Source organism: Homalodisca vitripennis, chromosome 8 (assembly GCF_021130785.1).
Source record: "Homalodisca vitripennis isolate AUS2020 chromosome 8, UT_GWSS_2.1, whole genome shotgun sequence".
Taxonomy (NCBI): Eukaryota; Metazoa; Arthropoda; class Insecta; order Hemiptera; family Cicadellidae; genus Homalodisca; species Homalodisca vitripennis.
Genome location: NC_060214.1, coordinates 16167086 through 16190429, shown reverse-complemented (window position 1 = coordinate 16190429; position 23344 = coordinate 16167086). Strand labels below are relative to the sequence as shown.

The window sequence follows — 23344 nt, the reverse complement described above, 5'->3', positions numbered from 1 at the left end:
ATTTTATACAAAAACATATACTATAATACAAATTAGCATAGTAATAACTATTATAAATTCATGTAATATAACTTATCACAATGTATAACAGTGCTATAAGTAAAACATAATGTGATAAGTATCATTAGGTAGAATAAATATATTACAAAATTGTTACCGAATTAACAGCGTATTTGACACAAAATGGCAGTAAATTGAATTTTTACAAACATATATTACACATCCAACTTTATAATTTGTAACAACACTTACTGGTGTGTACATACAATAAATGAACAATATCGACAGCGTTTAAAATCTATACATTAAAACGTTCTTTAAAAATCAGTCGTAGACTCAGTCTTTTGAACAAAGTTCCACTCTGGTAAGATCACTTGGGTGAGCCCGGGGAATCCCATACACATCTTCGAAAAAGCACAGTGAGGCATGCAACGCTGAGTTTCAGACATGTCACAGCTTGTACACACACACACAAACGTAATTTAACATTTCAACCCTTTCCGTTCACAAAGTAGGTAGAAGACAAGTTGCAACAAAACGTCTGTGTTGAAAAAAGATTTGGAATTGTATTTATCATGAAAAATGTACATTAGAATTATTTACTATGAAAGTTTTTCAGCTTAACCCTACGAAGACCGTGGGTCGGTTCGGTTCTCGCTTGCCCACACACCGTTGATGTGCACGCTTTTACGTTTTATTTCTGTTGAATAAAACGTGTTTTTTGTACGTTCTTTGTAACACACGTATTTCACTACGTACATACATATGTGTATGTAATTTACTTCGATTTAATACTCTGTGGAGATAACTGAGGTTCGGCAGATGTTTTTAACGCAATTTTTTTGCTGTTTCAATAAGCAGCCGCCAGGCTGTTGTCGTGTTTGTTTACCAAAAACTATTTATAATTTAACTAAAGTAATCACTTTGAAATAGGCATGGTAGGACTACAGATAAAAATATTAAAACATTTTGTTGTGTAGGTGTAAAAAAAGCTATATTTGAACACAATCAGGGGTAAAAATGTATGGCAATTTTAAGTATACTCATTTTCAACAAACAGTTAAAGCTTTTGTATTTCCAAACATTAAAGTATATAGAACTATTTTTTTAAGTACTTAGACACAATTTTGAAAATAAATTAGTTTTTGGTTGCTGTGGAAACACAATTTTAGTATTGACTTCGAGGGGCTTATCACAGTTAGTATAATTTTTACTTTTTGCAGACAAAACAGCTCAATATCAACTATGGAACAAAAAAATACTAAGAGTGGAGTAAATCACAATGGCCATAAATATACACTTTTTGTCAGATTCTCTTGATTGTAGCAATAAGACAAACTCAACATTGGCGTCGGAAATATCATCAACAGTGCTCATAGAAATGCAAAGCCTACATAAATTGTGTGCGAATTCACGGGTAACTGCTAGTATTTTCATAAATACAACTGGAGCTGGCGGTAGACCTCACGTTTGGTCTTGTTTCCCAGGACGTGCAACTAACTAAAATATTTCACTATTATAAAACATTTGTTTCAATGACATGACTTTTCAGGACATTTGCCATCGTTCAGTGATACGAAAGAGCAATAAATGATCATGTATTTATTTGTTTCACAATAACCGGAATGGTACTCACACCAAAAACCCGTTATTCCCCAATCCTGTTTGACCCATTGCTTATTCTGTTTTATTGACAAATGTGAAATTTTTTATATTTGAAGTTAAATTAGTCTAAATTTGCTTCAGTTGATAAAAAAAGAATTCGGAGACGTGTTTTAAAACTAAAATAAAACCTAGTTGAAAATTGTTTAATTTTGTTTTAAATAATTGTAGTAAGAGCTTTGTTTTTTCCTTAACAAAATATGATACTGTAGATTCAATCTATTAGTTATTTACAGTTTTAATTTAGACACATTTGATCTTGAAAGCAGTATATATTGTGAGGAAAGGGTTAAATACAATTTTTCAGTTTACATTCTGTGACGATTACTTAAAGTAAATACATTGATAAAACAACATTACAGTAGACAAAAGAATCAACCAGATATTTTCTCCTCGGTGTTGTACGTTTTTAGGAGGTACAATGCAGTCCTAACTACCAAAAATGTTTTGCAAAAATTTCAAAGCATTTTCAGTATTTCCAAGTTATGTTTTATGAAAACCACACACGTCACGATAGTAGTTCTGGCATTTTCTACTAGATGTCAGCACTTCCTTAGTTCACTGTCATGAGTCACACAGTGCAGACAGCTTCCGTGTTTATTGTATCATGGAAATACCTGAATACACCACTGAACTGCTATGTAGCTAGGATTGCATATGTAACCTTGATACTGAAACATATCCCTTATTGATTCTTTTGTGCCATACAACACTAAAATTTACAAATTACAATTTCTGGAACCATGACAATATTGAAATGTACAGTTTATATCTTACGTATATATATTTTTACTTTTTCTATCAGTAAGAATATAAGTATTATTCTATTACACGTATACTTTAAAAATATAAAAACCAATTTACAAGTTGAACCACAGTTATTTAATTTCTCATCAATTTCTCTTAACAACTACATTTTTACACATAAATGTTTAAAATTAGACCTTTCCAAGTTTACGATCCGTGAACAATTTTCGTAAATAACTACAGTTGTGGTAAAATGCACTGAAATTTCACTTAATAAAAAAGGATATGTTTACAAACTGAGATAATTGACATATAATATTTGTACAACCCATATTTGGCAGAAATTATAACGATGCAAACGAGGATTGAGATCTTTGCAGTTTTGGTTATGTCACATTTATTTATATCGATATATAAAATACTCTCATTATCTACACTAATATCTTTTAACCCTCCTTCTGGAAATCAGATGACTCTCTGATGTCTAACATGTTATCATCCATCTGCAGGTCCTTTTTATTAAGAATAACTCCATTCTAAAAATACCATATGTTGATATTTTTACATAACCTATATATATAATTGTACAATTATACAACATATATATTAAATATTGTAATTATATATTTGTAAAAGTGGCAATAGCTTGATTTAATTATCAATAAACATTGAATTGCTAAAAGTACTTGCTCTGCCGGGACTCGAATCCAGGAATCATAAAAAGTAAGGGCTCTGTGGTGTAGTGGTAACATTCTCGCCCAACAAGTGAGTGACCCGGGTTCGAATCTCGGCAGAGCAAGTACTTTTTGCAGTTCAATGTTTATTGAAAATTTAAGATACCGTAGTTAAAAGTTTAAAAATCCAATACTAATAATATTTTTGGTTGATAGACAATAAAGTAATTTTGAATTTTCTTTGTGAACATTCATACAAAATGCAGAGTAACAAATTATTTAAATGTTTTGCTGGTTACCCATCTGTTTTATATCAAATACATAATTGCCAATGTACTTAATATGATTATGTAAACAAATTTAACACATTATTACAGTAATATTTCCGAAGTCGGCAGAGATTGTGAAATAGCATTCTGAGATTTGTTTTTACTCAGAAACAAGAGGAGGTGTTTCTCTATTTTTCATATATATCACTCGTGAACCGACAGGGAATAATCCGGAACACAAAAACCATGAAGGCAAGGACCCTTAGATACAAACATGAATTTTCTTCTACAGTATATATTGTTTTTTTTAACATTAGGTATGAAATGGGACAATATCCACTTTATAATGGTACAAATTATTTTTCAATATGACTTTGGTTAAATTGAATGAATGAAAAAGGTTTATTAAAACAAAATCTTAAGTCTAATTTCACAGCTAAGTCATCGAATTATTACTCGTAAGTTTACAAAACCCTTACTGAGTAAATGCTGAGGGACAACTGAGATTAAAGCTTCTAATACACAGGAAGTGTTTTAATACTTAAGTATTTTGTTCTACACATAAAAATGAGCAAAAATGTTCATATGAAGGTATGCCCTAAAACCTTTAGCTTTCCGTCTATCTGTCTGTATGTGTTTTTTATCAAAGAAATTAATCTTTTGAATCAGTTAAAAGTTATAAAACAAGAATTGTATTAACCTTTTTGAAAATAAAATATTAGCAAAATCCTTCTACCTGTTTCAAAATAGCGGACGTTTAATTACTTCATAAAAATAACTCAAAACCAACTAACATCCACCATTTTGAAATAGGTAAAGGATTTTGTTAATATTTTATTTTAAATAAGGTCTTCCAAAGGTTTTTTTTATACAAACTCATACAGATAGATAGATAGATGGAAAACTAAAGGTTTCAGGACATATCTTCATATGAACTTTTTTAAGTGTGGAACAAAATCCCAAAGTATTGGAACACTTTTACCCAACACCCTGTATAATAATATAAACTTAACACTGGTAAAGATACCTGTTTAGAACAGGTTTTCAATAACACATTTTAAAACAACACATAAAGCTTTAGTTTTTATTCTGAGTAAGCTTAAATAAATATAAAAATATTCAGGCAGTGCTTGGAAAATATTACATAGCATTGCTTTTTTAATTGCTACGTAACAGACTAACTGTTTCATTTATAAGTACAAATTTATACATAGTAAAAATATCACTTGGTGTGGCTAAATACAAAAAAGGCCTAAATTTTAAAAAGTTCATCTTGGCAGTAAATGATACAGAAAATTCAATAACAAAGCACATAAACAGAAGCTTGAAGTTGTTGTGGAGGAGCTTGATGACGTAATAGCGCTCTTTTCCTCCTTTGGCCACTTTTTTCTTCCTTTTGGTTTTTTCGGGAGATCACTCGGGAGATCTTCCAAGTCGTAGTTTGGACATCCCATCCAGAACGCGGCCGAGGGGATTGGGTGGTCATTCTGAGCTCTCATCCTCATGTCGTTCAGTTTCCAGAATCCCTTACCTTTGAAGAAATAAGTTTTTCCTGAAAACAAAGAAAAAATTGAATTGTGTTATAATAGTATGTAGGAGTTTAGTAAAAATGTTTAACTAATCACCAATGAGAAAATATAAGTAGCTTCCAAATAGGATTTTCTGTTCCTGTCGATCAAGCAAAGTTTAACATGTTGACGCGGCCGACGCGTTTCAGCCCATTCAGACTAGTCGGTCTCAGAAGACGAACAAGGTGTGTAACTAGCTCAATACAGAGGCTATAAGCTATGGATGAACAAATGTATATTTTTTGTATATATATTTTTGCATCGACAGATGTTAATTCAATTTTTTCACACTTAAGCTCCATGTTACGCTGACTCCATATTTCACTGTTTTTATAAGTTTCAATATTAATTTTGCATTTCCTTGGGATTTGACACTACTTTCACCTTTTTCTCAACAGGAAATGAACACACAAGATTTATTGTTGGTATTATAAACTAATTAAAAAATTCAAGTTTATTTTAAAAAATTGGTTATTGAATTAATATTTTGACATTTTTATTTCTATGATTTGTTCTATTGTTATAACAGTGTTTTAAAATAAAATTGATAGTAAAAAAACTTATTACTTTTTTCTGCTTACAAACACACTTTTGGTGTTGTTGTTGATCTGCATCTGTTTTAATTTTAAACTTGTAGTCCAGACGTTCTTGGTCATGAGTCTTGCAATACAAATCAGTTATTAAAGGCACAGCTAAAATGAGTTAAATGAGTTACCATAAGGTGTTCATTTTTAAAGAGATTCTTTCTATACCAATAACATTTGAAATAACGCACTAAATGTCTTGTCGAGAAAAAGGTTAAAAACCCATTTGTAAATTTTTATAGACAATCCCGGAAATAGAAATTTGACCTACCGGTCAGAGAGCCTGTACTACAGTAGTCTATAAGCTGTATGGAGGCAGGAAGAAACAAGTTCAAGCAATATCCTTATCTATAGATCGAGGAGTTCCACAAGGCTCTATAATGGGACTAATGTTATTACATTATTACACTTTTCACTAACAAAGCGACAAATGTTGAAACATAACTCAAATTTACACAAGTAATACAGACCATCTTTCCATTGGAATGCTGCGTCGAAGTGTGACCCCATGCCTTTCCACATAGTCGTGATCTCCCTTGGGTAGTCCAACTCGATGAATCTCGCTTCTTCGTCAAAGCGCCAGTAGATGTTCCCACTGAAGAGGTAAGTTTTGCTGTTGTAACCCCACACCATTGCTGCGTCTATGTGGTCAATCTCCGGGGCCAAGCCTATCACGCTCAACGTCTTCGGATAGCCTTGCTCCAATCGGTTGCCGTCAAAGACGTACATTTCTCGCCCTGTGAATGGAAGCACCGTATCGTAAAGTGATTAATTTCCCAACACAGTAAATATTGATTTTTGCCTAACAGGAATTTATGGATTATTAGATTACTTTGATGACTACCACCAATTCACATCTAGCTAATACAGAGTGATTTGACGCTACTTTATGGTTCACTTTAAAGAATTGAGGCCATGAGATGCCAAGTGGGGTAAGTGCATTTTTTTGGCCAAAGTGAGTTAAGCACAGGAATGCACAGCTTAAGATACAGAAAATTTGGTAGACAAGTGAGATAAGTGAAAATAGTGACAAGTGCTGCTATCTAGAAGATATTGTGAGAACAATCTCAACAATCAGCGGATTTCAGTTAATGGCCAAGTGGGATAAGAAAATTTCAGAAGCCAAGTGGTGTGAGTACCACATGTCTCAGTTGGCTTCCAAACAAGACTGGATTTCTTAGTTTGTGCAAAATCATGGACCTTCTGGAAATGGAGAGCATTTGAGTTCTTCTGAAGAGGCATTATTCACAGGTAACACATTTTTATAATTTTAATTGTAACTTTAATTACGTCTGGTGCAACAAAATGAGTGTTATGCCACTTGGTTATAAAATATTTCTTCTAAAATATTAGTATAACCTCAAAAGATAAATTGGTGGGATAGAGATTCAATGGCCATAATTATCTGGTTTTAAATCAAAAGCTTTATTTGCATACTTATTAAAAGGTAGTCAAAAATTTACAAATCTGACCAACACAGACTATTTTAGCCATGAACTATGAACCAATTACGTTATTTAGGCTTAAACTTTCTCTGTTGCTTTATTTTTTTAGGTAATAGTTTACTTTAGCTACTTCGCATGAAACAGTGATTTTCCTTATTGAAAGTAATTAAAACGTGTTTAGGAAAGCAATAATGAAAAATAAAAGTCATCTTTAGGCTACAGTGGTGTTAATACATAAATAGGCAACATTATTGTTAGCTTCATATTTCTTACTTTCCTTTTATTTACTATTTTTAAATTAAAACTCTGGAGTTTTCCTTACATTGAGGGTTTATCCCTCATGCAGGAATCGCGTTCTCATATTTTTCTTCATTATTGCTTTTTCTAAGCACTTTTTAAGTACGTTACTTTCCACAGAGAAAATCACAATTTCATGCGAAGTACCACAGCTAAAGTAAACATTTACCCTGTTTTGGATTAATAGAGTTTTATAATAAAGTTAGTAAAAACCGTTTTTAAAAATAAAATCTACTTCCAGGAGATGATGGGGATGATCAAGACAAGACCTATGAGCCTGAATCGTCAGAAAGTGACAGCAGTGACGAAAGAGCAATTAGCTAACGTTGAATCAGCTGAAATCGAGCGCCCAAGGAAAAGGCAACGTAAAGAAGAAGGATGTGGAAAAGGAAAAGAGCGTCCACATTGAGAAATAGTGGTCTGGAGTATAATGATCCGAAAGGTAGACTTCATGCAGCGAAAAAAAAAACAACTGATATGTTCATCAGTGCAGGTATGGCTGTAATGATAAGTTTAATGATGAACAACGGCCTCAGATTTTAGTGAATACTGGGCACTTGATAACTGGAATTTACAAACATCTTTCCTGTTCAATTCAGTTGCTACAAATGAAGTAGTAAGAAAAAAACTTAATGCAAAAAAAAAAAAAAAATAAGAATGTGAGCGTTCAGTACAGTTTTGGGGGGATAAAGAGTTTGCAAAAAGTTCTTTGTAAAAACTCTTGACATATCTAATCGACGGCTGGATTATTTTGTTCAAAAAAACCTACAAAGTACAGGTGCTGGAGTCTCTCCAAAGGATTTGAGAGGTAAAAAAGCTATACCAGGTAATAAAATTACCTGATGATAAAGTTGATGAGGTAATTGGTCACATTCGGTCCTTTCCAGTTTACACAAGTCACTATTCTCGTAACAAAAATCCGCATGTTGCGCTATTTAGATTCAAGTTTAAACTTGAAGTTGATGTACAATAAGTATAAAGAACAGTGCCAATGAAAACAATAAATCTTCTATAAAAGAATGCTTTTAATCGTTACTTTTTCAATACTAAATTCAATTACAGCTTCCAGAAAACCCAGCACTGACAACTTGTAACACATGCGACTTATTGAAAAATCAAATCGACCATGCAAAAACTCCTGGTCATAAATCTGAGCTTCTCACCAAGAAGGAATTGCACCTTAGAAAAGCCGAAAGTGCGCGTAAAGCAAAAGAAGAAGCAGAACATTAGTAAATCAAGATGAGTCCTAAGTTGTCATAGTCTTTGATCTCAAAAAAACATTACCAACACCAGTTCTGCAATGTAGTAAAAGTATATTACTGTCGGCAATTGTGGACATATAACCTGTGCATACACAATGCATGTACAGGAGAAGCAACTATGTTCATGTGGGATGAAAGCCAATATTCTAGAGGCTGCCTAGCAATTGCTTCTTGCATATTAAAGTTTGTAAACAGTTTGCCCCCTACAGTTAATCATATCATCGCTTTCAGTGACAACTGTGGGGGACAAAATAAGAGCTCTCTGACTGTAAAGTTTTGGTCGTGGTTAACACAATCAACAAATATTAAAATTGGTTGACCATAAATTCTTTGTTCCGGGTCATTCCTTTAATGAATGTGATAGGGACTTCGGTGTGATCGAGAAGGCCAAGAGATACAACTCAAGAGAGATTTTTATTCCTCTTCACTGGAGTGAGATCATCGCAAAGAGTAGTAAAAAAGTTCATGGTAGTCAAAATGGCAGATGAAGATTTTATTAATTTGCAGCCAATATTGCCTTTTTTTGTCAAAGATGTAATAGGAATCAGTAAATTTCATTGGCTAAAATTCAGAAAAGACCAACCTTTTCACTCTTTTTTTATAGTTCTTCTGTGGTAACAGAAACTGTTTGTTTTGATAAAATGAATATTGCTGCTAAAAAACATAGTCAATAACAAAGAAGTAGCAGTCCTTCCTCCACTTGGAATCAAAATTCAGTACAAAAAGTACATTGACCTGCAAAGCCTTCTACCTTTCATACCCCCGAATTCACCATGATTTTTACATCAATCTACCACATCTTCAGAAAGGTGAACGTGTAACTAAGCCAACTACTCGCCGAACACCAACTAAGGCTGGATCTTCAAAGGAGACAAATGAACCCCTTGAAAACGAGGAAATTGAATTTGATAAAGTAATCGGAGTCTGAAGATGAAAGCATCATGTAACACATTGAACTTAAGTTGACATCAATTAAATTAAATGTATAACTTCACTTTGTATCACAAATAAATATTATTTTCTCAGAAAATTATTTGATTCTTATTTCCAAGAGTAATGTATTCCTTAAAAAAACTGATTTACAGATAATTGTCGATCTGATGTAGAAACAGATGTGCCAACAGTAGTCTACTGGTCACCTGATCTGAAAGAACAATAATTTAAAAAGCCAAGTGGAGTAAGTACTTGTTTAATAAGAAGCCAAGTGGAGTAAGTGATGCCCTGAAGTAAATAAAACTGTAATATAAATAAAAATACTGATTTTCTGAGTTGATTTTTATGTCAAAATTATCTAAATAACATAGACAAATGACTACCAAAATATATTTTCAATCAAATAAAAATTAAAGTTCTGCGGCGTAAAATACTTTAAAACACCATTTATCTCAAAATAGTGAAAAGATGCACTTATCACACACTTGGCATCTCATGGCCTCAATTAATCTACATACATTTATTTTGTGGTAAAGAATTTACATAACTTTAATTCTATACCACAATGAAATTCCATATAAGAATTATTCATTTGATGTCATTAATTTTACAAATCATAATAATGCCACTGCAGTAAGTAATTAAACTTAGCAAGGAATGTACAATAAACTTTCTTTTTAAATAACTTGTATATTAATATATATCACATGATAATGTCAGGCAAAAAATGTATGTTAAAATAGAAACCTTAGCACAAGCCGACTGCATGACATGTACAAACCACAACAATCACAAACTACGGCATTGTTGTCAGCTGATCAGTATTATAACAAACTTTTCATACACTTCACAGATGGAAATAAATATATATTCAATTTTGGCAAATCTTGATAACTAGATTGACAACTTATATCAAAGACGTATTGATGCAACTAACCAAAGACGGTTGATGTCACATTGAAATTAACACCTCAAAAACCACTTGAGGTACCGAAAAATATGTAAATTACAGCAAATTTAGGAAATGTTATGGATATTCCAGAACTCTATTTTTCTGTAGGTCTACAATAGTGAGTTATGAATTAAAAAAAAGTTTAAACTGTCACTATATTTGAACGAAATAGTGTATCGAGCTGGCCAACAAACAACTGAGATATTTATAAGATAAATTTATAAGTCTTAAATTATTTGGGCTTTATTGGGGCAGTTATTATGTCTAAAAGCCGCGTTATATAGCATAGATACAAGGACATAGCCAGTGAGGGGGTCCAAGGGGTCCGGATCTCCTCCAAAATTTTCAATTTTGTTCAATAATTTTTTTTTAGCTAACGATTATTATTATTTAAATAAGTCAGTATTACTGACATGTACTACTGAAAGATCGTTCTTAACAAAGAAACGGGTCAAGAACTTTTTAAGGAACAAAATGGGGCCTTACTTTGTCCACTACGGGAAAATATCAGTTGTCTGGACCCCTCCCAAATTTTTTCCTGGCTACATTCTTGTATAGATAGACCCACTCTGGAACAAGGATGGTTTTGGAGCTCAGGGGTCACGTTCAGCAAATTTGTAGGGAAATTTTCATCAAGTGCTACCATGAGGACAGTTGCGATTGGCTAATTTTGTACACAAAATCTACTTAATAAACACAGTTCAACAATATTTCCATGACAAAATTACCTATAAAGAAGACGATTTTCTTGTCAAGTCGTTCGTAGACAGCGTCGACGCGTGTGAGATTCTTTGGAAGATCTTTCCAGAGGTAAACGATTAGTGCGGGATATCCTTCCAATAATTCACCTTTCTCTGAAAGTCTCCACATGTACTGCAAACACAATAAGGTATTATTATCAGTGCTCTTATAAGATATTAAAGATTACAAATTCAAGTTCATAAGGATTGATAAACAGATGAAAAGCTTCACTTCCCTTCGGTGAAGCTGAAAATTGAGAAGAGGGGCTTGTCCTATTTCGGCCCCTTTTGTTTAACGCCCTTCCTGAACACACCAGGAACATTATATCTTGTGCTAGTTTTAAACCTAAGCGAAGGAAATTATTAGGTAAATTTTCTGGAGAGGACTGGACTAATCCATGTATTGTTATAATGTGTATTCAATTATGTGTGTTTTTATTGTTATTTTAGAGATAGATCTTGATTTGACAAGAGTAGATGTGCGAAACAATGATGTATCAAATAATACGCTCGCTAAATAACAGGAATTTTTAAGGATATACCTATACAATGATGTTTCTTTGGTGATTTTTTTGAGAGACTTGTACCATGCTAGTTAATGAGGCATCAAGAGAAAGATAGAAGAGAAAGCTCTATTTATTCAAAAGACCTGCATTCGGGAAATTTTAATGAAGTACCAAAATGGTAGATAAGGACTTTAACATTTTTTTTGTATGACAAAATCTCTTTTGAAAAACCAGTTCACGTAAATATTCTGGTTTCCTTTCTCCTCTCAAATGTTAATCAGTAGAGAGTAGATTTATTGTTACGTTTACGTTTACGAATTTGTTATTATTTGAACATAATGACTGCACGTGAAATCTAGGTGTGTAAAATCTAGGTGTTCGGATTTTGTTGTCCTATTCTTATCCCTATCTCTTATCAATTATACATAATATTGATAAGAGGGATGTTGAGTATTTTGAGACCTTATATTCCTAAACAAATTAATTCATTTGGTATTAAACTCACCTGGCCTTTGAAGAAGAACGTTTCCCTCCTGATGACAGAGACAGCGTCAAAGTTGGTATCACAAGTGTCAGGCTTACTGGGATGTGGAGGAGTCGTGGGGTGGTGGTGATGGCGGTGGTATGGACGATGGGTGGTGGTGGTGGTGGTGGTGGTGGTAGTGGTTGTGGTTGTTGTTGTTGGCCTGGCTGACGGTCTGTAAGGAGGCTGCCAAGGTGGTCTTCCATACCCAGGGTTGTACGTGGGAATCTTTGCCCATCTGTTTTTGATACCTGAGAAGAAATTGTGAACTATGAAAGTTTTTTGGTCTTTCACAAGAATAATAAGAAAGTAGAATACTTGGCTAAATTAGAACGGTTCAACTTCTATTCTATAAGTACGTGTTACCAGTTTCTGGCACTGTTTGTTGCCAATAATTTTCAAAGGCATGAGTCAAGAGCATTGTTTCAAGTTGACAATGGATAGAGATAGTATGACCTTTGTCTTTTGCAGTTGTTTCACATAACTGGCTTCTTTACTTCGGGAGAGTTACACTTGGAGAGTGAATTGTGGTTTACTCAATATACCTATATATACAGGGTGTTTGAAAAGTATGGGTATGGCTTAATATTTTAAAAAAAACCATAGGAGATAACATCTATAAAGTACTTTGCACAGTGTCATATGACTATGTAAACTATTTTTCCATGCTATTACCATGACCTGCCAACCATGGGGGGACAGCCCACAGAGGAAAACATGGAAATCTTAAATTGAACTTGGGTCGAGTGATACCTCATTTGAAAGAGCTCACTTAGTAGAGTTGAATGCCGCAAACCGCATCTCAAAAGGTTTATCCAATCAGAAATGGCTTGTTTTAGGTACACAGTGTGAAGTACATTATGCGCTGCCATTTCTGACTGGATCGTCGTATTCTGATGCGGTAGGCGGCGTTTCACTCTACTAACCAATGTGTTTTCACTAACTTTTTTCAATTAGCAAATTATGTCATAAATTTATAACACAATAAATAAAACTAAAAAACATCGGTATATATAAAATGGTTTTCTATAATGATAATAAGATAGTTTTACTTTTTTGTCTCAGTAATTTTTTTTGCCAACTTGCAAGTTTTATTCATGTTTTACTTTAAAGAACCTCACATCAATTACAAATAACTTTGGTGAGAAATGAGTTGCAAACTTTAGCTATGTAATTGTTATATTAAACTCATATAAGTATTGTTTTGTAGCAGGCAGCAGTAAAGATCACAACAGAACCGAGTGAAAAACCGAACACAATTTCTTACCGTACAGAGTTTGGATGCCACGTTGGTCGTCTTCAGAGAGATCGAAGCTGTAGTCGATTGTCTTGTACCAGGGGAACATGAGGGATGTGGGTTCGGACGAGTGCGCTAGTCCGAGCGAATGGCCAAACTCGTGAGCAGCCACCATGAACAGTCTCGTACCATCATCTGTAACAGAAATGAGTTCTTAAAGACTGTAATGGAGTCACAGTTTGACAAATTTACTAACTATTATCAGAGCCCTCTTTTGGAGATAGAAGACTCTATAAAACAAATAGGCATTAAAAAAACCCCCAACACATTATGCCGTTATCTAATTCTGGACTTGAATAAGCAACTTTAAGAGTTTCCTGGGAGGCAAATGATGTGTGTAAAGTGTAACACAAGGTGTATACCCGCTTTTATAGGAAGATATTTCATTTTATAGAGGAATCTATTGGGGTGTTATAATTTACAATAAAAACTTGAGGTATTTACAAAGTATCACATGGTACTATAAATGTCCATATTTAAGAGTTTCCTTTATCTTCTGCTTAGAAATTCTTCCAGACATTCTCCACATGCATTCATATCAGATCCAAATTGTTGCTATAATCTAGATATTTTGGAAATTATACACAACTACAAATGTTTTCTGTTATTCAAATTGAAAACAAATACTTGTACATGTTAAAATAAACAATTCTTAACTCTGGAGCAGAAACAAGATGATAAAGTGTACTGTAGTGTTTATCAAAAGACCAATCATCCAACTTCCTGTGATAAAGAAATAGAGATAGAGTCAAGTATCCCACTGAATTCCCAATGGCAAAGATTTCAGCCAGGGATGTAGCCTATTTCCTTTATGAGAATCCCAGGATACTCATCATCCCCCGTGGGGAGGGGGGGGGGTGACATCTTTCAATGAAAATGTTATAACTTAACCTTAAAAGCATATTTTTATTTTAAGCCAATGAATATTTGTTGAGCAATGAAATAATCTAAGTAGTTTACAAAAATCTATATCATAGTATAACCACATTAATTGAATAGGATTACACTTTTGGCTTCAGTATATAAAAAAATGTTTTAACACTTTGAACTATATAATCTTGTTCTAGTTAATTCTTAGGTATAAAAATTATGGCCATTTACTCAATAGTAATCAGCTATAAAGAAGTGTTGGACAAAACTTAGTTTTATTATTTTAAAACAATTTAGAATAACTTTTTATCTGTAGAATTTTGATATTTCAGGTTTTTAATTTCAACCCCTCAAAATTTTGAAAAGTATATGAGAACTTATTTCTACAAAGTGTCATTGAAGCGATAAAACCTTCAAAATTACTAAAATGGTTTAGTTTTAAAAAATATCAAAGTTCCCACCATGAATTTTGAACATTTCTTTTCTTTTTATAAATTGAAGTATTATGGCATCAGAGGAGTTGCTCTCAATTGGTTTAGTAGCTTTCTGAGGGATCGCAGCCAGGTAGTAGAGATAGTTCAAAACAGGAGGCAGGCGTACCCCAAGGGTCAGTTTTTAGGTCCAATATTATTTTTAATTTTTATAAATGACTTACCCAAGCAGTTCAATTTATGTGACAAATTAATTCTCTTTGCTGATGACACCACTAGTTTGATTAAATCTGACAATAAAACTGAACTATCTCAAAAATTATATGATAACATTAGTTTGATTTTTAACTGGCTTAAAGCTAACAAACTATCCTTAAATATTTCCAAAACATCCATACTTAATTTTCACTTTATTAGAAACTTTAGAGAACAACTTGAAATAACTTTTTACCAAAGTAAACTTACTTCTACAAAAAATTGTAAAATTTCTTGGTGTTACTTTAGATGACAATCTTAGATGGGAAAATCACATCAGTCAGTTAAATGGGAAACTAAATTCAGCATGTTATGCTATTCGTAAAATTAGAGACTTGACTGACTTAAGAACAGCAAAAAACTATTTATTTTGGCTATTTCGAATCTGTGTTGAGATATGGAATTGTTTCCTGGGGAAGTTCACCATTTATTGAACAGGTTTTCAAAACTCAAAAGAGAGCAATCCGAATTCTAGGAAATTTGAAATTTAATCAATCATGTAGAGGACATTTTTTTAATCTTCAAATTTTAACAGTAAGAAGTATTTACATAATGGAAGTTTTTAACTCAAACATATAAAAGAATACAGTCCAATCCCTTTATCTCCCATCATAACTACACAACACGTAATAGTTATTCTCTAACCTGTTCCTATACACAGAACAACCCATTTTAAAACATCTTTCTCTTACAATAGTCCAGCATTTTTTTAACAAATTACCTTTAGCATGGGAGAGAGATTCCTACATTAAAGGCTTTCAAAAAAAACGGTAATTCTAAGCAATATATGGGTCAACCTCGATTTTTCTCATATTACAATATAATGTTCCAATAGTCAATTAGAAAAGGAAATGACTAGAAATTCTTGCCGGAAAGCAGTTATATAGGGAGCAGGCAACCGCCCAGACGGTCCCCATATATTGCTTAGAGTTACCTATTAGTGATCAGGGGCACTGACGTGATCTGGGCCTCAAATTTGAAACTACTCGAGTTAATTTTTTTTCTAAAAGAGCAAGCAGCGCGAAGCGCTGCGCAGCGGGCAGGCATCGTGCGTGATCCTTTTTTTTATTAAAAATTTCTGATAAAGTGTTATTACATATTACAATATAATGTAGGTATTGTATGTAAAACAATTTTAAACACATAATTACATGCTGGAAAGCAAAGTAAACCAATATAATCCGCCCCAATACAAAATCTCCGTAAAAATCTGGTAAAGGAATCTGTGTCATTCCTTTGGCCTGAATCAATTCAGTATATACGAAGATCACGCACGATGCTTGCCCGCTGCGCAGCGCTTCGCGCTGCTTGCTCTTTTAGAAAAAAAATTTAACTCGAGTAGTTCCAAATTTGAAGCCCAGATCACGGTCAGTGCCCCTGATCACTAATAGGTAATTCTCGCGTTGCCTGCTCCCTATACTGCTTTCCAGCAAGAAATTCTAGTATTTCCTTTTCTAATTGACTATTGAACATTATATTGTAATATGAGTTGCTGCTCCCTATAACTGCTTTCCAGCAAGAAATTCTAGTCATTTCCTTTTCTAATTGACTATTGGAACATTATATTGTAATATGAGTTGCCTGCTCCCTATAACTGCTTTCCCGGCAAGAAATTCTAGTCATTTCCTTTTCTAATTGACTATTGGAACATTATAGTGTAATATGAGAAAAATCGAGGTTGACCCATATATTGCTTAGAATTACCAAAAAAACTATTAAAGAATACATGCTTCAAACTGAAATTTATACTTTTGACGATTTTCGTACCGAATTCACCAGAAAATAATTAAGATGTGAAATATCATACCCACCTAGTATTAGCTATATGTTACTTGTGTTGTAGTTAGTATTTTTTTTTTTTTTATTTTTAATTGTTATTTAGTATTTAGTGTTATTATTCTTGACGAGCCCTTATAACATTGTAATGTTCTATTGGGCTAATAAATCATTTCATTTCATTTCATTTTAAATAAATATCTATACTACTTAGATGTCTCAAGATACATTACAATCTGTGATTTTGAAATTTTAAAAATAACCAGAGGGGGAAACCCACATACATTTATATTTTGGGTTTACATGTGTTTGTTTGAATACATAAATTATAAATTGATGGAGACTAGTATAAAATTGTAACTTTCTGTAGCACTAAGTGTATAGGATTTAGACATTATACATTATTGAAAATTATAATTTAATACCCAGTATTTTTTAAAATTAATTATTATTGTTTCTACGCAGAGTTATAGAGTCACACAATTATTTTTTGTGAAATGTACAATATGTGGAGTAAAAAATTCCAAATTTAAAAATGCAATCACAATTTTTTTGAATACCTAAATTTTTCCACTTAAGTGGAAAATATGTTAGGCCTGTTTTGTAAAGTTCAGCCCAATTTTCAGATTATAAACTAAATTTATGATAAAACGTTAAACTAATTCCCCATTATGAAATAACGCTTATTTTTGTTACACAGAAAAAGTAATTTTTACAAACGAAGATTTTCTATTGCATTCTGCACGCCTTTTTCATTTGTAACTAAAAACTTTACAAAATTACTTCTGACTCATTCTGTACATCTCCATGCTGTACATCCCTGCATATAACAAAAAATTACCAACAACGGGATTAAAGATACAAAATGAACGACTGTGGATGTTAAGAATGTTTAAACAAAAGCAACGATAAAATCTAGGTAACAAAATTAACCACAGGAGGATTCACTTCCGGCTATTTTATACCTTCCAGTTGAACCTACTGTGGTTGCAGCAAAACCGATGTGTAACTTGCCTGGGCAACCTTATGGATGTCCTGGATCGGCACTTCACTAACTGTAAATGTCACAGTATAAAGGTGTTTATCGATAGCTGTAGTTTACTATGGAAGATGACTATCGAAGTAGGGAAGGTTCCCTTCAATGCTCTTGCTAAACTAGACATAAGGGAATAACTTCCTTTACCTGCTTTGATATCTCTTTGGAAGCAAGCACAAAGAGTTCTTTTAGGTACAATTTTAGATAAGTGCAATGGGGCCTTCCTTAGATTCTTGTCCTAACTGAACAAAATTCTTATGTTAAGTGTTTTTCATGTTTGAACTTAAACTGCCATTACCACGACTTCCAAAAAATTAAATATGCAATTCTTAAGAATTTCCTGTTGGAATGGGACGGAATCAATCTTGAACTACACTCCACATCCTGGAGATGGAATCAAAACACTGATGTCAAACAATTAATTATCATGGCTTGTAATCAATAAGGCTCTGTCAGACATTCAATTCAGGTTCCATTATTCACAAACCTTTGTTTTAATCTTCATTGAGTATTGTTGATTGTTGAATTGAATACGTTGTCTCTTTTGTTTCATTTGCAAATCTAATTTCCGATGTATGTGCAGGTTTTCTCCAAATTAAGGTTTTATTTTCTTATTTTATTTTTGATAAAACTATTTTATTTGGCCTTTAAGACATTTATGTAGATTTAGACAAAAATAATAAATTATTGTTTTGTATTTCAAACTTGAGAGATATTACAGAAACTATAATAAAAATTCAAACTACTTATAAAAATATAAAGGCTATTACAGTTTGGTGTACAAAATTTAAAGCTCATCCAGGGAAAATATGAGTATCAAATATAATATCTTATAAAATACTTGTATTCTGCCAAAAATTCCCCCTAAAATGTGTTAATATTATGGAATATTGCCATTAAAATGTAAATAATTGTGTGCAAAATTCCTAATAGCAAAAATAGGCATTCCTACAGAACTGTTAATTTAATGCTACTTGATTTATTTATAAGAATATTGATGTTATCACCACTGTACCAAAGGTAGATGTTTTCAATAGTAGAGTTGTGTAGATGAAATTGGTATTTGTCTGGTTTCTAGTTTTGTATTTATTGTTATGTTTGTATTATGATGGAAAGTTTCATTAAAAACTCGTAACTCAAATGTTTCTTCCATAAATCACTATTGTGCCTCTGAAACCATTTTTAATATGGTTAGGCTACCCATACATCATTAGTTACATATGCTAGACATCATTTTTGCACTTCTACCAGAGTTTTCTTCTGTAAAAACCGCAATTACAAAAATCACATTCACATTTTAAACTGTGGTGCATTGTTTTATCAAATTCCTCAATAAAAAAATGTTGTCATCAACACTGAAATTTTTATTCTATCTACTCTATCTAACCGAAAGTAACAATATTTTAAAAATTAAGTTATTACTATAGAATCTGGATTATCTGATTTCTTAATGAAACTTTTTTTAACCAAAGGACCTCAAAAAATAAAAGAGAAAATCCAACAAGATAGTGGTACGTTATTTGTTAACACTCAAAATTGTTATCTAATATTGGAAACAATACTCAAAACATGTGTTCCTGTTTTGAGACTGACACATTTTGAATTGTTACATGAGTCTGTAAAAGAGTTACTTTCTTTTATTGGTACTTTCAAAGAATAATTTTAGTTTAATAGTTTACTCTACAATAGTCTGAAATAGGAAAATATACAAAATAGTTTTTTCTTCTTGTTGAATCCGTTATGAGGTAATTTTCAAACATAATTAAAAATTTGAAGACAACTAACATATCTATTACTTAGTTAGTCAGCTCTTCTGGCACTGTTATAACAGTTCTGGTGGAGTTATAACAGTTCTGGTGGAGTTATAACAGTTCTGGCGGAGTCTAGAAATTTATAAGCTTCTGTACTGAGTGGTGTATAAATAGCACACTGCATGCTTTATCTTAAAGTTTTCAAACAACTGGAATGTTTAGAGTTCAAACATGAACATGGGTGCCTGGGTGTCGACAGTGCATATTGTCATTTGCCTGTCAGCTCCCAGTTCTACTGTAGTTTTGTGTAAAGTTTTATTGTGTCTTTTGAGCATATTGTCTTGAATACATAATAAATAATGGAACTTTAAGTATGAGAATTTTTATCATCTGCTTTGGCGAATAAGGGCTTCCTTAATCCTAACGGGAATATATTTCGAAAGTAGGGAAAAGGTCAAAAACCTATGACAAGACGTGATTGAGGCAAATAAGCATAATTAGGAACTGCAATTGAAAGACCGTATAAAAAAAATTTTGTTGCAAGTCAAATTTTATTTTCTTGCACGAAGTTTTGTTCTGATATGGCTTCTTTGAATGACACATGTGCAAACATGCTTTACATTGTTGGATTTTCCTGAACATCTTTCTTATTTTTATCCATAACACTATTACATTATAACAGTATGACTTGTGATGCTTCAGACACAAGATCTCATCTTCGTCAAAATGCACATCATTCCATCAATCCTCCTCAGGGAAAAGGCAAGAGCTACGAAACAGTCTGTGCTTACTTATATCACAACAATATTTGTTACTGACCATCCTCCTTGTGTTGGTACTCAAGAAGCCAAGTCTCATTTTTCAAGCATTAAAAAGAGGGAGCTTAGTAAACTAGCCAAACAGTCAAACAATCCAAATTTCATAAATTATGTAAAAAAATAATAAAAAAATTTTCAAAAATGTCTGTAATAAATCAAAGCAAATGTATAATTCTAATTTCATAAAAGATTCTGAAAATAAAAATAAAGCTGCTTGGCATGTAGTATAAATCTGAGCTTGGATGCAAAAAAAATCTGTTAACAATTTTCCTGATGTTGTGTTGGATAGTGGTAGGGTTGTTAAAGATGGAAAGGAAATTGCACAATTCTTCAACAAAAAAATTTGCAGAATTGGCCAAAGAAATTAAGGCTCGACCTTGTGAACAAGAGGCCCTAAATTTAGCACAAACTGATCTTGAATGTCAATTTTTTAAGTTTAATTTTGGTAATGTGTCATCAGATGATGTTTGTTAAAGTGATAAAATCATTAAAAAATAAAAAATCATCTGGGTGGGATGAAATACCTCTGGACGTAATGAAACATGTAATGTATAGTATAGCTGTTCACTTTATCAGTTTTTAATTAATCAATCATTCAAAAATTGTAGTTTTCCAAAAAAATTTTAAAACGGGCTGAATTAAAAACCACTCTATAAAAAAGGCCAAAAACAAAATCCAGATAATTACCGTCCAATTTCAATACTGCCATCATTTTCTAAAGTATTTGAAAAATTAGCACTAAACCAAATTACAAATTTTTTAGAATCTAATTCAATTTTTGACTTGTGATCAATTCGGATTTAGGAGGGGTCACAGTACATTAGGGGCCATTAATAAACTTGTAAATGAGGTGTCTTCTTGGGCTTTGGATGGCTCACAGAGAACCATGGGTGTGTTTTGTGATTTGTCCAAGGCTTTTGATTGTGTGAACCATAATATCCTTTTAAAAAAGCTTAAACTGTACAGTTTTTCAAATAGATCAATCCTGTGGATTGAATCTTATTTAGTTCATCGATTTCAAAGAACTGTAATTTTTAAAAATAGTGTAAAATCTAGATCTCGTTGGGAGGAAATTAAAGTTGGCGTTCCTCAAGGGTCTATTTTGGGGCCTCTACTTTTTCTTCTGTATGTTAATGATTTACCTAAAAATGTTTCACCAAAAATTATATTATATGCAGATGACACAACCGCAGTTGTTAAAGCAAACTCTCACTTTCAATTGAAAAATAAATTAAATCAAGCTTTTTATGAATTGGGCATACTGGTTTAAGGTTAAACGGATTGAAATTAAATCAAGAGAAAACTCAACTATTAAATTTTCGAACAGCACAATTAAAGGAGGGCTATAATAAGGATGTGATTTTTCCAACGGCCAACAAATAAAATTATGTGATAGTGCAAAATTTTTAGGTATAGATCTGGATATAAACTTTTCTTGGAAAAAAATGTATTGAAAATATTATTAGAAGATTAAACTCGGCATGTTATCAAATGCTAGTGTTACGAAATTCAATTAATTTGGAAACTAGAATAATAATTTACTACTCTTTCTTTTTTTCAATAATTCAATATGGTATTGAATTTTGGGGATCATCTTCTGACTTTGATAAAGTTTTTTATAAGATCCAAAAAAAAAATTATGAGATTAAATGACCTTTTCATCATTTAGAAACTTCTTGCAAAACCTCTGTTTAAAGAATTAAAAATCTTATCACTTCCAAATTTATACATTCTGAAAACCCTACTAACAGTACAATCAAATTTTGAAAGCTTATCAAGTGATAACTTTGATCATAATTACAATACAAGATTTAAAGCTAATTTTCAATATCCCATACATCGACTGCGTCTGGTAGAAAAAACTCCAATATACACGGCAAAAAAACTATACAATAAGTTACCTCAAAAATATAAACATTTAATCAATTTCAAAAACATTTAAAAGCAAACTAACAGATTTTTTGTTGGAAAAAAACTATTATAGTGTTGATGAGTATTTGATGGATCCTGAATTTTAAAAATTGTGTTTTAAACATAGATTACATTAAATTTGTTACACTGTCTTGACCTCTTATATGTATTTTTATTAAGTAAGTTTATAATGTATATGTGAATTGTGATGTGCATATGTATGAATGTATATGTGTATGTATCATTATTACATTAATTTATGACAATGTTACCTGTTTCTATAGCAATGCTATGTATAAACGTTGACGTAACAATAAAGACTGATTCTGATTCTGATTCTGATTCTGATTCTCATCATCGTCGAAATGCACGTCACCCCCTCTATCCTCTCCCAGGCAAAGAAACAGTCTGTGCTTACTTATATTACAACAATATTTGTTACTGACCATCCTCCTTGTGTTGGTACTCAAGAAGCCAAGTCTCATCATCGTCGAAATCCACGTCATCCCCTCTATCCTCTCCCAGGCAAAGAAACAGTCTGTGCTTACTTATATTACAACAATATTTGTTACTGACCATCCTCCTTGTGTTGGTACTCAAGAAGCCAAGTCTCATCATCGTCAAAATCCACGTCATCCCCTCTATCCTCTCCCAGGCAAAGAAACAGTCTGTGCTTACTTATATTACAACAATATTTGTTACTGACCATCCTCCTTGTGTTGGTACTCAAGAAGCCAAGTCTCATCATCGTCGAAATGCACGTCATCCCCTCTATCCTCTCCCAGGCAAAGAAACAGTCTGTGCTTACTTATATTACAACAATATTTGTTACTGACCATCCTCCTTGTGTTGGTACTCAAGAAGCCAAGTCTCATCATCGTCGAAATGCACGTCACCCCCTCTATCCTCTCCCAGGCAAAGAAACAGTCTGTGCTTACTTATATTACAACAATATTTGTTACTGACCATCCTCCTTGTGTTGGTACTCAAGAAGCCAAGTCTCATCATCATCGTCGAAATGCACGTCACCCCCTCTA

At 32.6% G+C, this 23344-nt stretch overlaps 1 protein-coding gene across 2 annotated transcripts; it reads right to left on the bottom strand.

Moving 5' to 3' along the window:
• Positions 1-200: 200 nt before the first annotated feature.
• Positions 201-23310, bottom strand: LOC124367359 (matrix metalloproteinase-2-like). 2 transcript variants are annotated; one of them, XM_046824113.1, is made up of 6 exons: positions 23144-23310; positions 13430-13594; positions 12145-12413; positions 11122-11266; positions 5975-6241; positions 201-4904 (listed from the first exon to the last, which is right to left on the bottom strand). In XM_046824113.1, exons 1-6 carry the CDS (start codon positions 23274-23276, stop codon positions 4621-4623), a joined length of 1263 nt encoding a protein of 420 aa, XP_046680069.1. In that variant the 5' UTR covers positions 23277-23310; the 3' UTR covers positions 201-4620. The 2 variants fall into 2 exon arrangements, with proteins under 2 accessions (XP_046680069.1, XP_046680068.1); XM_046824112.1 differs by lacking the exon at positions 23144-23310 and adding an exon at positions 22754-22958.
• Positions 23311-23344: the final 34 nt, after the last annotated feature.